Here is a 15565-nt window from a genome sequence, read left to right as displayed (position 1 = left end):
TGATCTGGTCTCAATCTCAAAACTTCAAAAGTTTGTATGCTTCTCCTGATCATTAAAATGACAGACTTGATATTACACTTGCCTGAATCACCTCTGTGTTCATGTTGCATCTGCTTGTGTTCATTCTTAGACATCGTTTGTCTTATCTTCAGCTGTTCAGAAAAGCTCTCTGCAGTGTAGCAAGTTTCTTTTTCAAGACTCATGCGGTCTATCTTCTCCAAAAGATCTCTCATTTCCGCTTGGTTGTTCAAATTCTTGTTGGATGTGCAATACCTCCCTCCACTCTTCCCAACCAGTTGCTCAAGAACAGTATTTCTTTTCAGGTCATCTATGACAGAATCACAGTCCCCTTCATTTTCATAGGTGAAAACGATGATCAAAAAGTGCAGAGATGAAGTTCCAAACACTTTTTGAAGCCACTCGACTGCTATCTTGTCTCCATCGGTAAGCCGATGCGGCGGTAAAATGTAAAGGAAGGCATTGATTCCACCTTCAGCTAGAGTCTGACCCATGTACTCATCCATTGACTCCTGAGAATATTCCTCTTCATGCAACCCAAGCATGTTAATCACAGTCACGTCATGGCCTGCAACCTTACATTCTGTTGGAGCAAGTTGTGTTAAACCAGGCTGCCCACTAAACTCTGGTAAAAGGCTCCCACATCCAGTCTTCACAGCTGCAGAGCTTCCAAACAGGGCCAATCTCAAAGAACAATTTACCTGATCTGAAAAAAGCAGAGAACAGTCTTCTGGCCTGCAAACTAGAAGTAGCATTATATTTCTGTACTCAATGATTACTTATAAATCACAAATTAATTACAATTACTGATTAATTACAAAACATTTTCTTTGAGGCGAATTATGATCATGTTTTTCATGTAGAATATTTTTTTTATTAAGTTAGTTTGTCATATACAGCTTGCACAACTAGTTAGAGGGGCAGAGAAGAGAAGTAGTGTCTTGTATTGAAAAATATATATAGTTTAGCAAGTTGCTTTGGATAAATAATTAAACTCCTCCACCCTAAAACCTATTGTTTAAAAGTTTTGATCATTAAGTTCTGCAGAAAATCGGCAATGTGTTTCTTTAATATTCAAATCGAATCAGTCATATACATTAACTGCATCTTAGGCAAAGTAAATAGATTATGACAGATATTATTTCCTTTTTCAAACAAACCATAAATAGAGTTATTAACAAAAGGCATTTACTACATTAAAATGAATCTTTGCAAGTGTCAGTTGATTCTGTACGAATGCTGTAAGAATGTATAGGACTTAGGGGTGTAAATCTCTCATGACAAAAACGATTTGATTCGTATCTCGATACATGGGCACGATACGAAACAAGAAAATATGCATGTTGATAAAAAAACGATTCAGTACGATACGATACGATTCGATGCGATGCGATTCGATGCCGTTCAATTATTGAAAACAGACATTCCAACCTGCAAAAAAATAATTTCAGGAAGGTATTCCCCCCCTAGGCCTACATATTTCTGTTGTGGTCCCTAAAAGCATAATATCATTCTATAGGCTATAGTCCTATGCAATTCTTTGTTTATTATGTTTAAATATGTAGATTACTTTTACTATTTATTATATGCTGCTAATACTTTCCTATTTATGTAAACTGCTTTTATTTGTATTCCATTGCAACTTTAAACAAGTCTAAGGAGCTTGTTGTTTTCATGTAGCCCTGGCAACTAGCTGGCATGAATAATATGCACATGAAATGAAACTTCAACATGTCTATTACAGTAATTTAACCCACCATGGGCAATGCTGAAATCACAGAAAGTTCAGTGTGCAAGACATTGTGATTTACTTTTATAAGACAGGGGTACACCTTTGTATAGTCTGTTGTAAATTGTCTTATCTTTTCTTTTTAGGGGGCACTCTCCCTGTGCCATGGTGCCCCTGTTCCTAGATACACTGAACTGATTAATTCGGTTCGGGAGAGGAGATAAAAGCCCGCCCTCACTGAAAATTAGGTCCCTCTCCCTCTCTGTCGTGCGCGCGCTACACAGATGCTAATGCGGTTTGGAGCAGAGTCTGTCTCGTGTGCGCGGTCTTGCTCGCTCTCTCTTGATTCCGAGAGATTTTAAGTAATTTGCGGGCATCAGGGTGTCGTTATCAATATGTGGGAGACTCCCGGAACTTCCGGGATACTTGGGATGTCTGCACTGCCATTTGCACTGTTCATACAGTGCTTATATTAAATGTTAGGACATCATGATGGCTCGGTCTCGGAATCATGACTATAAATGTTAAACATAATTGTTAATGATACAAATATTCTCCTATTTATTATTTTATAATTATTTAAATCCGAGGATGAACCTTCCTTGGCTGAAGTAGCTAGCATAGCATCGGCCATTGAAAATGAATAGTGTAGCTAGCACAGCATTGTTGAGAGTTGTAATCTGTCATTCTCTCCAGGTTCTCTCAGGCGTTAATAGTGAGAATACAGCCTGATTGGTTTATGCTATGCTGGCTTTGGCCAATGACAAGCTGTCATTGTTCTGACTGAGATAAAAATGCAACAGGCCAGCGAGTGTTTTATTTTTTTTTTTAAACGGAGGGACAAACGCTTGTGAACCAATTCATAACTTTTAAATCGGGCAAAGACCGGTTGATGACATTTTTAAAACGGATACGGGACCGACGGCATCGATGTAGTCGTATCTTACACGCTGAAAACGGATATCGATACGTATCGGTTATTTTTTACACCCCTAATAGGACTGATTGTGTCTGCAAGTGCCGGGGCAAATATAATTGAAGATTGCTATCTACCCAACAAAATTAATATTGCTGTATTAAATATATTCTATTAATGTTTAGAGAATATATAGTAGCACTAGACGTGTAACAATATTATTTTAACAACCATTTAAATAACCACTGCCTGCACTACCAAACATAAGAGAAGGACCAAACACTACATACCTGTTTTGCTGGACCCAGAACCTGGATCTGTTTGTGTGTTTTGGTCAAGACAATCATCATTTGCATTTGGTTGAGATGTGTTTTCATCTTTTTGGTCCTTCAGCTTTTCCTCATTTTCTCTGGCGTCACCATCCTTAAAAAGGGATGTAAGGTTGTGTGTAAATGTGAAAACATAAACACTTCAAATACTATTTTTAGGAATATTTTTGTATGTGATTGACAAGGATTAACTCATGAGATATGAATTGGTTTGTTTAACAGGACTCCAAGAAGAGCTGTCAAGCTTAAAAGGCACCGGGTGCCTAAAAGAGCCCGGTCGATGTAATGTTGACTTTCGAACGACTCTTGAGTGACAGTTGCTATGCCAACGTCAATACGTCACGCGGGCACTTTTTGGAATCTACTAAAAAGTACCTGATGGCTTTCGAACAACTCTTGAGACTCTCTGACTGATAGCTAAAAAGCAGTAGCGGCTGGTGGTTTTTAAAGTGAGGGAGGAAGGACTGTGCGCCTGGTTGCCATTGGCCTGCTAATTCCGTTGGTGGCATAAGTATGCGAGATACAAGTTGTTTCAGGGTGTTTTTGTGGACTACAGTACTACAAAATAGCAGGCAGGGATACAATTGATACAAAGCCACCAGTGTGGCACCATTGTACTTAAAAAGCTGGTGGGCAGCATGTCCTTGGACTAGACAAGGCCAGAAGGAAATGATGCAAAGCCAATTAGTCAAATCAGGCCTACTCTTGATTTTAAAAACTACATTCTAAATGTTGGGCCTACCATTTGGCCTATTTTCCCCCTCAATTACTAAAGCTATTGGTTATTATTTGACTAATTTTATTTTCAGCTGCAATTGTTTTAAGAAAATAAAGACACAAGACCAAAAGTGATGCCATTTAAAATGCTCTGAATCATTCACTAACATCCTTTCCACAATATTAAACAACGAGTTACAAAGGCAACAAGTAAGAGAACATTATTTCAGAACTATTAACATGGGCTGTTAACCTAACATTGTTTGTGGCAAATGTGTATGTTAATGGATGTTTCAGAATGTTGGTCAATGTGTAGGCTAATTAGAATAGATACGAAACACATCGCGATCTGAAACATTCATTAACAATTTCCATTCAGAATGTCAGCTGAACGTGAACAGTCAGACTAACAATAGGCGTATGAACGATTTAAAAACAAAACAGTACAGCCGATTGTTTTTTTATGGTACCAGTGAGCTATAAGTATTTTGCATACCAGTAAGCATTAACGGCAGCGGTTTTACCATTGGGTTTAGTGACTTGGATTTTTGGAACAGGTTTCCCTGTTGTTTTGATACTAACCTTCTCTCTGTAGCTCAATGAATGAAACGGTTTGTTCAATAAAACATGAACAATATCTTCGTTTTCCATTGCACATCCTCTTTATTTGCCATCTTTCTACAACAATCTTTAAGGGTGACGTGTTATCGATATCCTTCTGCAGAGAATGGTATTAATGTCTAATCCCCTCCCTCCAACGCCAAATCCGTTGTTTATTGGTTAAGCGATGTTGGCGCAGACTCAGACGCTAGGGAGGTCTTTCCTCCCCTGGGCAATGTAAGTGAATGAGCCCCAAGAACCGCCGGTATCAGAGACAGATTACATTGATCTCAATGGGAGCCAAAGGGAGGACGTCCTCCGTGCAGTAATTTCTTGTTACGATAGGGGGTGCTAATGTTATTTTAACTCAGGGAAACAAATTATAATATGCATAGTATTAAATACTGATATCAAACTGCATTTTTAAAGGAGTTTAGTCAGTTCAATTACAAAAATACATTTCTCAAAAAGTTTGGGGAGGTTCTTCCTCCGTTTCCTCAATGGAAGAACCTCCTCTGCTAAAAAGTGTCCGGGTGCGTAGTGTCCGTTAAGGCACAATATTAAGCGACTAAAAAGTAGCTGATGGCTTTCGAACGACTCTTGAGACTCTCTGACTAATAAATGGCCGGGCTACGTGGTGACCAGGTTACGTAATGCTAACGTTGGCATAGCAACTGGCACTCAAGAGGCGTTCGAAAGTCAACATTACGTCACCCGGGCTCTTTTAGGCACCCGGTGCCTTTTAAGCTTGACAGAGCCGTTACATTTTGAAAAGGGGTTAATCTGGCCCCGCGCGTCTTAAAAAATGCCCACATCTAATTGGCCCGGAGTGGTCAACCAAACAAAAGAGAGGTGGGAGTTACCAGGTAACTTTACAAAAAGGCAAACGCACCATTCATACAGTGAGATTCATCCTTGGGGCATCTCCTATTGAAACTTTTCAATAAAATCTGTGAGATCAACGCATCCGAGACTTCTGATTGAGTAAAGTTGTGAGGGTGTCTGCATCAACTACAAATAATTGAGATTTGAGAAAAGCACCACACAATACAATACAATATATACTGTATATATTTATAAACACATAAGAGAGTGAAGATTTTAACCCTTGTTTCCGTGACTCCCAGGTTGCTGTTTCCTCGAGAGCCCTTCCACATCACCAAAGCCTCAATTCCACGACTCCCAGGTCGTTTCATTACTTTGTTTATCGTTGTGTGTTCTCCCACACCCCAGCGCCTAGGACTACCGCACAGCACTTCGGCTTCACAATGATTAGATAATCTTCTGTGCTTTGCCTCAGTTAGAGATAATCTTCTGTGCTATGCCTCAGTTAGAGATAATCTTCTTTGCTATGCCTTAGAGATAATCTTCTGTGCTATGCCTTAGAGATAATCTTCTGTGCTATGCCTTAGTTATTAGAGAATCTTCTGTGTTTTGCCTTCCATAGAGATAATCTTCTGTGCTATGCCTTAGTTAGATGAAAACTTCTGGGCTTTACCGGAGTTGAAGTGTTTAATAGTTCTGTGTTAGTGAATCTGGTTTTCTTTGTTACCCCTGTTCCCCTGGCTTGGCTCTCCATAATTAACTCTGACTGTTTCTGAATCCATCGAGTCCTTACATGCAGGATGAATTCTATTGTATTTGTTATGTTGATGTTGATGATCAACTCCCATATGACTTATTTAGGCTGTAATATGCAACCCAATACATAAACAGATCCGAAGTGGAAAAGGTCAGCTGCTTCAGGTTCCTCAGGGTGAACATCAGCAATGATCTCACCTGGTCTGCTCACACGGACAAGGTGGTCAAAGCGACCCGGAACACCTCTTCTTTCTGGAGACTGAAGAAGTTTGGTATGGACTCAGTTACCCTCACTAACTTTTACAGATGCACAATAGAGTGAATCCTGACTGGTAACATCACAGTGTGGTACGGGAGCTGCACAGCTAAGGACCACAAGGTCCTACGCAGTGTGGTCAGGTCTGCTGAGTTCATCATCGGCATGGAGCTCCCAGCCCTGCAGGACACCTACCACATACGATGCCTCAAAAAAGCTGGCAGGATTCTGAACAACTGCTACCATCCATCCTTCAGACTTTTTACCCCGTTGCCTTCTGGCAGGCGTTACCGAAGCATTCAGCGCATACCCAGAGACTTGAGAACAGTTTCTTTCCAAGGTGGTCTGAATGGACAGTGATACACTCTCGCCACTTTCTCACTCCCCACTTTAAACACTGTCACTTTCATCTACTGTTTCGGTAATATTGCACTACCTGTTACACCCACATTTGATTTGTCTTTAGGTTCGTATAGGTTAGTTATTATATAGGTATTATATATTTACCATATAAGATTGTTTTTTTATTTGTATATTAAGTAGGTTTATTAAATGTTTATCATATATTTATGTTCAGAGTACTTATATGTTATGGTATGTTATGTTATATTATGGAATGGTATGTTGTTGTGCGTGTCTTGTCTTAAGAATTTCAGTGCCCAGTCTGACTCTGTGTTGTTCTGTGCATCTGACAATAAAAGACTCCCCACACTATGACACACTTAGCCTGGTGACACCAGCCTACGTATTTCCGCCTGATTTGATTTCAAGCTCATACGTAGTCTGGCCCAGCTCCGCCTAACATCGTTTCCAGGCTTCACCCTACAACCGCACCAATCAGCGAACAGTTCAGAGCTGTGACTGTTAGATATAGGCATTTTCATAACTTCACATAATATGATTACATCTCAACAACCCTGTGCAATATAGTTTGCATAACACTAGGCCACAGCTATCAATATGGCACCTGGCCTTTTGTCTATGTTGATGGGCCATCAGACCTGGTCCCTAGCTTTTGTGTGTCTCCGAGCCAGAGACATTAGTTGGCTTTTGTCTTCAGCCACGACAAGATTAGCTGAAGCAAAGACATTAGCATCCATATGGCCCTACCTGTAGCTGTAAGCTAGACATCCCCTTTTGACCTCAAGAAACACCCATTCCCTCCCCTAAACCATACATTAATTCCACAGTATAAATGTATGCGCAATGTTTGTAATGAGAAGAAGAAGCAAGGAGACCGACTCCTCAACATGCAGACGTGCCTTGTGCATGCTTGTGTTGTATGGAGCTGACCGTGGCATGTGATTGAATAAACGCATTCTTTCGCTAAGCCGTCTTCCACAAGTCTGTTATTCTGAACAAGCTAACTTGAACCAAGCGTGGGCATCCGAGGATTTTGCCGGAGGACAGCACAAGCTTTCATTTACAGCACAATCTTTCAGTCGCAAACTCGCCTTGCCGAGGTGCATGTAGTCCAGCGGAGTTTGTAGTTTACCAGCATTGTCTCAACTCTCGAGAACATCAGAAAATTAAAAGGAGAACATGAGGATTGTCTTGTAAGTTTTATGATTGGAAAGGACGTCGTAGCTCTTCTCCCAACTGGCTTTGGGAAGAGTTTAATCTACCAGATGGCCCCGTTAGTAATGGAGAGACTGGGGGAGACCGAATGCTTACCAAACGTTGCTGATTGGTTAAGGGAACTCCAATGATTTTAAACCTCAAGCTAAGCCCATCTCGGAAACAAAAATGCATGGGGTACTGCCAGACTGACTGACGGAAAGAAATGGAGTCACAGGCTGGTAATGGCCAGGAGGTAACATTATGAGGAGCCATATAATAAAACTTGATATCAAGTGGCGGGCCACATGAAATCGATTGGTGGGCCGGATCTGGCCCGCAGGCTGGGAGATTAAGACCCCTGGGGTAGGCCATTGATAACCATTTTAGACAGTGGGCCACCTTTCAACAAGCATTTCAACATGTTTGGCATATCTCCAAGTGGACAACAGTGTATCCACCGCAGTGGAGGCAAAATGACGGATGGAACTGTGGGACATTGGTTTGCACTATAAGTACAGCATCAGTTCCAGTTCTAGTAAATTACTGTGTAAACACCCCTCACTCTCCCTCTTAGGCTATTGCACAACCTTACATTACAGAGGGGTCATGTAGGACATCATTCCACCTCAGAATGTGCATAGACACCTGCGCTGCAACTTCATCCAAACACTACAATTGTTTGAATGTACAGTATGTATGTAGGTGAACTCCGAAGAAATAAAGAAAAACAGGGGAAAAAATGATCATTGATCATTAATGATAAATCGGCCACAGAACAGACTCTGGAGCTCCCCCTAGTGGCACTCTGGCATTAACCTGTCACGGAGGCCATGTCGGAAGCATTGACCTGTCACGGAACAGACTCTGGTCCTCCGCCAGTGGTAAATACGAGTATTAAGGGGTAACCTCAAGAATATTGTATATTTAACATTTAATAACATAACATAACATTTAACATTATAGTCTTATTAATAAACAGGAGCGGTGGTGTGTTCAACACCCTTTTGTGTTACGCAAGCGCAGCTGAGAAGGCAACTCTTCACCTTCTTTCAACTTTTTGTCAAATTGATGTTTACTAACCACATTTTATCTCTGATAGTGCAACCTTTGATCGCAACTGCTGATGGCTGTGAAAACATTATTCTTCATCCCACATCCATTAAGTACATATACGCATGTTACCAAAGACCAGACCCGCGTTTCTCAAAGTGTAAGGCACAGAGAGGTGACAGGTGTGGCGCGAATGGATGCAACGAACTGGAGATTTTTTTTATTTTACCCCTTATCTGTAGCAATGCCTTTCTTTATAGACAATAACATTCATACAACCCCATCGCACTAAACAACCACACTCAAACAAAGAAATCGGTATTGTATTAATTAGCCTGTCGTTAACCTTTCCTGCTCTGTCCCTGACCATAGTCAGATATTAAAGGTGAGACCTTTTATTTTTTTCTATTTCTGAACTGATGTTATTTGTTATTAATTTTCTATATTTATGAACTGATGTTTTTTGTTATTGATTAAGATTTAAAACTTGACGTTATTTCAATAAAATTTGACCATTTTAAGCTTGGCCTACCTTCTTATTGGAGAGATGAGAGACTGAGCCTGAAAAGGCCCCCTTGTTAAAAGCCGGGAATGACAGAAAAAGTTTGAGAACCACTGGTCTAGACTATCTCCACTGTGGGTTGCTGCTGTAGTCTCTCCACCTGATCTACTTGCAGAAACCCTCGGCCTACATCTACCCAACCGCAACCACACTGTCATGCACTTATTTTACCTCATACTCTGTTTCATTGCTCTATTTACCTTCATAATAGGTACCTTACAAGGACACTGCAGACAAACAAAGCTACAATACTTGAATGCTTTCTCCCCACTTTAGCCACTATCAGTTTTGTATGCATCATGTATGTACCATGTTATGTTTGTATGTATTGTCGACAGCTCAGGATGGGTTTAAATCAGAGGACAAATTTCACTGGCGACCTCTACGGCATGCATGTGAGTGTGTGTGTGTCCTGTCGCCACCCAAAATGCACGTGTAAGTTGTTGTGTGTCGTGTTTTGTGACCATAATAAACGACTTTGACTTTTACCACATGAATGCTAGCATGTTTATCCTGATACGTGTATTAATTCCTCTGCTGTGTTTCTGATTATCCCCCCTCCTTCCTCCCTTCGTGCCACAAATGAAAAGGTCTTACTTGTTGTGCCTATTTTTACATTACAATGATCAAAGCAGACATCTCAATGTCAGATTCTCTTGCCTCAATAGAGTATTCATTTTTTGTTAGATCTAATATACATCTCAGAATCTTGAGTGGTTTAATGAGCTTGCCATGTGATTAATTTAACAATGTTTTGGAGAACACCTGTGTTACATGTAACATTTGCTACAGTGTAGGAACTCAAAGCGGTCCTTCAACAGGTCATACCATTATTGTACATGCATCAACATTTTGACTTACCATGTCTTTGGGCTGTGGTGATATCTGCATTGGATCTTCAGGTGGTGGGTATGGAGATGATGCCTCACTCTCCTCATTCCGCCCATCTTTACCTTCAGGGCTGGTCATCTTCGTTGCCATATTTAGCTTATTGTCTTCATCTTCAATGACATTCGACACTTCAAGGCCCTGAGGATGTACAGAAGGTGATTGATATCTATATTAGTATTAAATCAATTCTTGTTATGTCTGATGCGCAGTGGAGTGCACGCTATCAGACTACTAATCTAATTTCATTCAATCTCATTTGTGATGGCTTCAAATGTAGGAGGATGACTGATGTAATCTGATGTCAGTAAACCTAGCCTACTTCTGATGTCAGTAAAAGCCTAGCAGACATCTCAATGTCAGATTATCTTGCCTCAATAGAGTATACATTTTTTGTTAGATCTAATATGCATCTCAGAATCTTGAGTGGTTTAATGAGCTTGCCATGTGATGCATTTAGTTTTGGAGAACACCTGTTACGTGTAATGCTTCTCATAGATAACAGACACACCCACACGACAACCAGCAGATCAGGCAACCTTTCACAATCACTTACTAAGAAGGTGGGATATGATTCCACTTGAATGTTGAATTATTGGTGTTGCAAAAGAATTTTCAGGGTGGGGGGGGTTCAAATTGTATGGTTCTTTACCCCATAGTTATATTTGCCTATGCAAACAAATTTCGGATATTTTAACTAGATGTTATGTTTTGTTCCTAACGTTCGTTTGTGATACGAAAATGCAACTGATAAGAAGGCTATTACACAAACCCACTGTAAGCCTACAGGTGTTGTCAAGACGTGATGTAAAGGTAGCAACCGTCAGTAGCAGTTTAATTACCATGTTTCTGGTTCACACTTGTCACAAATTGAATATGTTTAAGTTTTACAGAGTTCGGTATTTTACTACTCATAGGCTACAGCAGTGGTTCCCAAACTTTTCTGGCTAACGGCACCTCTAAACATACAGTATCTCTCTCCATCCACGGCACCCCTATTTTTTATGTCATATTTGTACTTTATGCCATTTGATTTAATCTTGTGATATGTTGAATAGACTATAACTGCTTTTATTAAAGGCATAACATTGAGAAGGTGAGGTTTATCTCATTTTTGTTAAATTCAAATGAACCACTCTCTTTAATTCAACTCATATAATAGAACTTTTTAATAAATAGTGAACAGAATATGAACAGACAACGTCTGTCCCTCTCACAACTATATCACAGCCAAAATACGTATTGGTAATAATCGAGAAATTAGCTGGCAGTAACAAAACATAGCAAAAATAGTTATTCTAGTCTCCACAGACAATTTAGCAACTTAATGGGACACATGTGCCTGTCTCTGACTGCAGAGTTTGTTAATGCGAGGAGGGATTGTTGACAGTAACACATCGGTCCTGTTCAACTGACAACCTTTGCCTCAGGTGTAGGAGGGATTGTGGACAGTGCAACACGGATGTCCTGTTCAACTGACAGCCTTTGCCTCAGGTGTAGGAGGGATTGTGGACAGTGCAACACGGAGGTCCTGTTCAACTGACAGCCTTTGCCTCAGGTGTTGCACTGTTCACAATCACTCCTCGCATTAACAAACTCTGCAGTCAAAGACGGGCACATGTGTCCCATTTAGTTTAGCATGGTTGTCCAATTCTTTGCAAAATAAAGTTCTCTGTAAATTTGTCCTCATCCACATATCTCACGTCAGCGATCAGCTGGCAAAGGCCACTAGCATCAGTGGACTCGTCTATTTGAAGCGCAAATGTCCCCCTTAGCCGTAGTTTCTCACTCAGTAGCCTACAGATTCCATGTTCTCCGACATATCATCACGTCACCTCGCCACACTAAGTGAATACTGGAGGTAGCCTATGGGTCGTTATAATGGCTCACTTTTCTATTTGATTAATTCGATTCCGATATCTGTTACTGTGGAGATGGATGCACTGTCTTTAAAAACGTATCCATTGCGCCTACCTGCACTCCTCCATCTGCTGTCAATACGGAATAACGAATGAAGTCAACAAGAGAGCTGTTGTTGATGTTACGCCCTGAATCAACTTTAAGCTGTAGCCTATTGTTGTCTGTGCTGCAAATACATTTTTTATTTGATATAATTACAATAAATTAATTTTGAAATTAATATATAGGCCTATATATTTTTTCAATGTCATTAAATGAACAAGCCTTGGGCCATTCCGCAGCACCCCTGAGCATGCGTTACGGTACTTGAAAACCCCTGGTCTACCGAACCACCCTACCACAACTTTCTGGCAGCACATCCTCGTCGTCTAGGCGGAACTCGGGATGGGAAAGCCCAATTTTTTTCGATTTTCTAAAAAAATTAAAAACCCAGTCCGTTAGCCCAAATTAGAATTTTGTCAATGCTGACGGGGGGGGGGGGGGGGGGGGGGGCGGGGGGACTCCTACGTGTGCCATCGATCTTTTTCAGTTAACGTTCTAAATGTTCTGTATGCAAAGCGGGCCTTTTTAAAGCCTAAACTTTGTGTAATTTGACATGATAGGCCTAGTAGTCTATTCCATGCTGTGTGAAACCCAGTTATCTGATATTCTTGCCACATAAACTTCGCTGGCTAGTCATCCAACGTGTGACTACAGAGCCTGGTTGAATTTGCTTCGATGAATAGGCTACGTAAAACTATCACTCACCGGACATTCACAAATATGGCGGCTATCGGAAAATCCAGTCATGTACACATTTAATATTAGAAAGCTACCTAGATAGTGAATCATCTTAGCTACTTTTTGATTAAAGGAATGACCTTAATGTTGCTGAAAGTAGGCGTGTCCTACTTACAAAATGGTCATCATGATATACCCATTGATGCACCATCTTAGCCTCTATAATTAAGAAAGAAATTACCTGCAAGTAGATTAAAATGTCTTCACGTCACGACCGATCCCCTTACCTTCGGTGTCAAATGATGATGAAAGCAGACTAACGAGCAGATCCTTTATATAGTCCAACCAGGGAGGTTCCTGAAAATCAGTTTCATAGAAACAGAAAGTGTTTCGATTAAATAGACTTGAGATCATAGGATTTGCAGTAACCCATCTGGTTGGACTACATACTATGACTATGATAGCAGAAGATCATGTCGTGGAAAATTCTAAGAGTTCTCATTCTCAAGCAACTTATCAAGGCACACTGGTATAAAGACACTGAACGGTTTTTTTCAGAGTAGTTAAATGCTGCTGAGCTGGAGCATGGAGCATCTCAAAACTCTAAGCTTAAAGGCAACCAGTGCAACATTAGAGGCTTGTAAACAAAATAAACATTCAATTTCTAGTCTTTTTTACACGTAGTAAGTTTCAATAACTCCATACCATTCCATATCGACATTGAAGGAGCAAAGATGAGACGTCGTTGTGTGGTGAGAACTGATAGAAAATTGCGCTGCCAGCCCCGCCGGTGGGGAGAGGCCATTCTTCTTTTCAAATCTTTATTTATTGGTGGCACCCATAAATAAAGGGCTACGCTCTTGCGGCTAGTTTTAGCGCTGTTTTTAACGCCCAAAGTATCAAATAATGATGCAAATGTGCTAATATGGTGAAGTAAATGTCAATATCAAAAAGATTGTCTTATCCAGAATATTTCCATTTTGATGCCCTAATGTTGCACTGGGTGCCTTTAAGGCAAGAGGGATCAGGCATCATGGCCTTTCAGAAGCGTCACGGCCTGTGACCTTGTCATGGCCTGTCTGCCATGTGGTTTATCAGAAAAGGCATCTCTACCACGTGATTTATCAGAAAAGGTATCTCTGCCACGTTGTTTATCAGAAAAGGCATCTCTACCACGTGATTTATCAGAAAAGGTATCCCTGCCACGTGGTTTATCAGAAAAGGCATCTCTACCACGTGATTTATCAGAAAAGGTATCCTTGCCACGTGGTTTATCAGAAAAGGCCCTTCTGCCTTGTGGCAGCTTTCTCATCTAACTGTTATTTCTATCTGTTGAGATGTCCATGTTCCAGTACCAGCAATACACACATTCAAGGGCATAACCATGGTTTAGACATTGGGGGGGTCCACAAAAAAAAAATGTGTTAAGTGCATTGTCTACAATTCTATATTTATATATGAAAATTCGCACATTTAGAACATAGTTTCGAGGACTACATTGACCATTTGAATTCACATCTAAAGGAATTGTGTAATTTCTCCGAGACAGTGACTGCCCCTCCAATTTGTTTTGGTGAGTTGCTTACTGTTTACTAACCTTAAACACACCTTCCAATTACAATTATGCTTTTCCAGTAGTAGCCTACTGTAGCAAATATGATAGCTTCCAATGGAAAAAGACCACATACCCAAAGCATGTTTATGTAAATATTTGAATTAGAACAACTAATGCTGTACTTGAACAAATGACAGACTTTCTCCTTAATGAACATAACATATACTGCAAGAGGCTCTTTCTTGAGATGAGCTTCAGCTTGCATCCTACCAGACATAGCCTATTGGCTGCCCCACCGTAGTTTTGACCTCGTAGTTGTGAAAGTGGGAGATTTAGGCGAATCAAAACATCTTTAGCTACACTAGCTATGTTTTCTCCAGTAGTGGATACAGGCCTATGAATTTATTTCTGGGCTGCATGTTTTTATCAACAAAGCGCAGACAGAAGGACTCTTGCTTAACTCCTGCTGCATCCTGTGTGCCATCAATTATAAGGGAATAGGCCTACATGCGCTGAACTCTTCTTGTTAAAATGTGTCAATATGAACTCATGAATATGAACTTGTTCATACAAAGTTGCACAGGCATCCTGAGGGTTTCTACCCTTTTCCATTATAATTTGATCAGAGGAGACTATAACCTCAGATAGATAACTATCATTTTATGTAAATGGAACTCTTTAAAGAAGAAGATTCAAGGTTTCTGGGGATGGTCTTTTTTATGACGCTAGGACAAAAACTTGCAGAGCTTCAAAGGCATATTGACAACATCAAACTCGTTTTATTTGCTTAAACATTTAGCTCGGTATAAAGTTACTTACTGTCTGAAAAAAAACGCGTATGCTTGGCTGCTGGTCTAGTTTTCTCTGCTTTTCAGGTAACCTCAAATCCTCCATTACTCTATCATACTTTCTTTGCGCTCCAAAAATTGCGTGGTTACGCCCTTGCACACATTATTCAACAATACAGTTATAAGTAGGTCAAAATACGACAATCATCATGATAAAACCATAGCAGTTTTTGCCATTGGCGCATTAATCTTACCCTCTACAATTAAGAAAAAAGTACCTGCATGTAGATTTAAAAAAAGTTACACAGCCTGACCATTTCTTCATGTCACATGCAGAGATAAATCGCCTTACCTTTGATGCCAAATGATGAGAGAA

The 15565-nt window shown here is 40.3% G+C and overlaps 1 protein-coding gene across 1 annotated transcript in view; it reads right to left on the bottom strand.

Annotated features, from left to right (window-relative positions):
• LOC308379166 (interferon-induced very large GTPase 1-like) overlaps positions 1-15565 on the bottom strand; it is a gene marked incomplete at both ends in the record, with an annotated part of 45339 nt that overhangs the window by 9908 nt on the left and 19866 nt on the right. Inside the window, one exon of the mRNA XM_080856222.1 lies at positions 10180-10347. Within this exon, the coding sequence (XP_080712348.1) occupies positions 10180-10347 (168 nt within the window). The remainder of the gene's footprint in view (positions 1-10179; positions 10348-15565) is intronic.

The sequence above is a fragment of the Sprattus sprattus genome, assembly GCF_963457725.1.
Source record: "Sprattus sprattus genome assembly, chromosome: 18".
Lineage (NCBI taxonomy): Eukaryota > Metazoa > Chordata > Actinopteri > Clupeiformes > Clupeidae > Sprattus > Sprattus sprattus.
The sequence above is the reverse complement of the archived record's forward strand: the minus strand, read 5'-3'. Positions and strand labels throughout refer to the sequence as shown.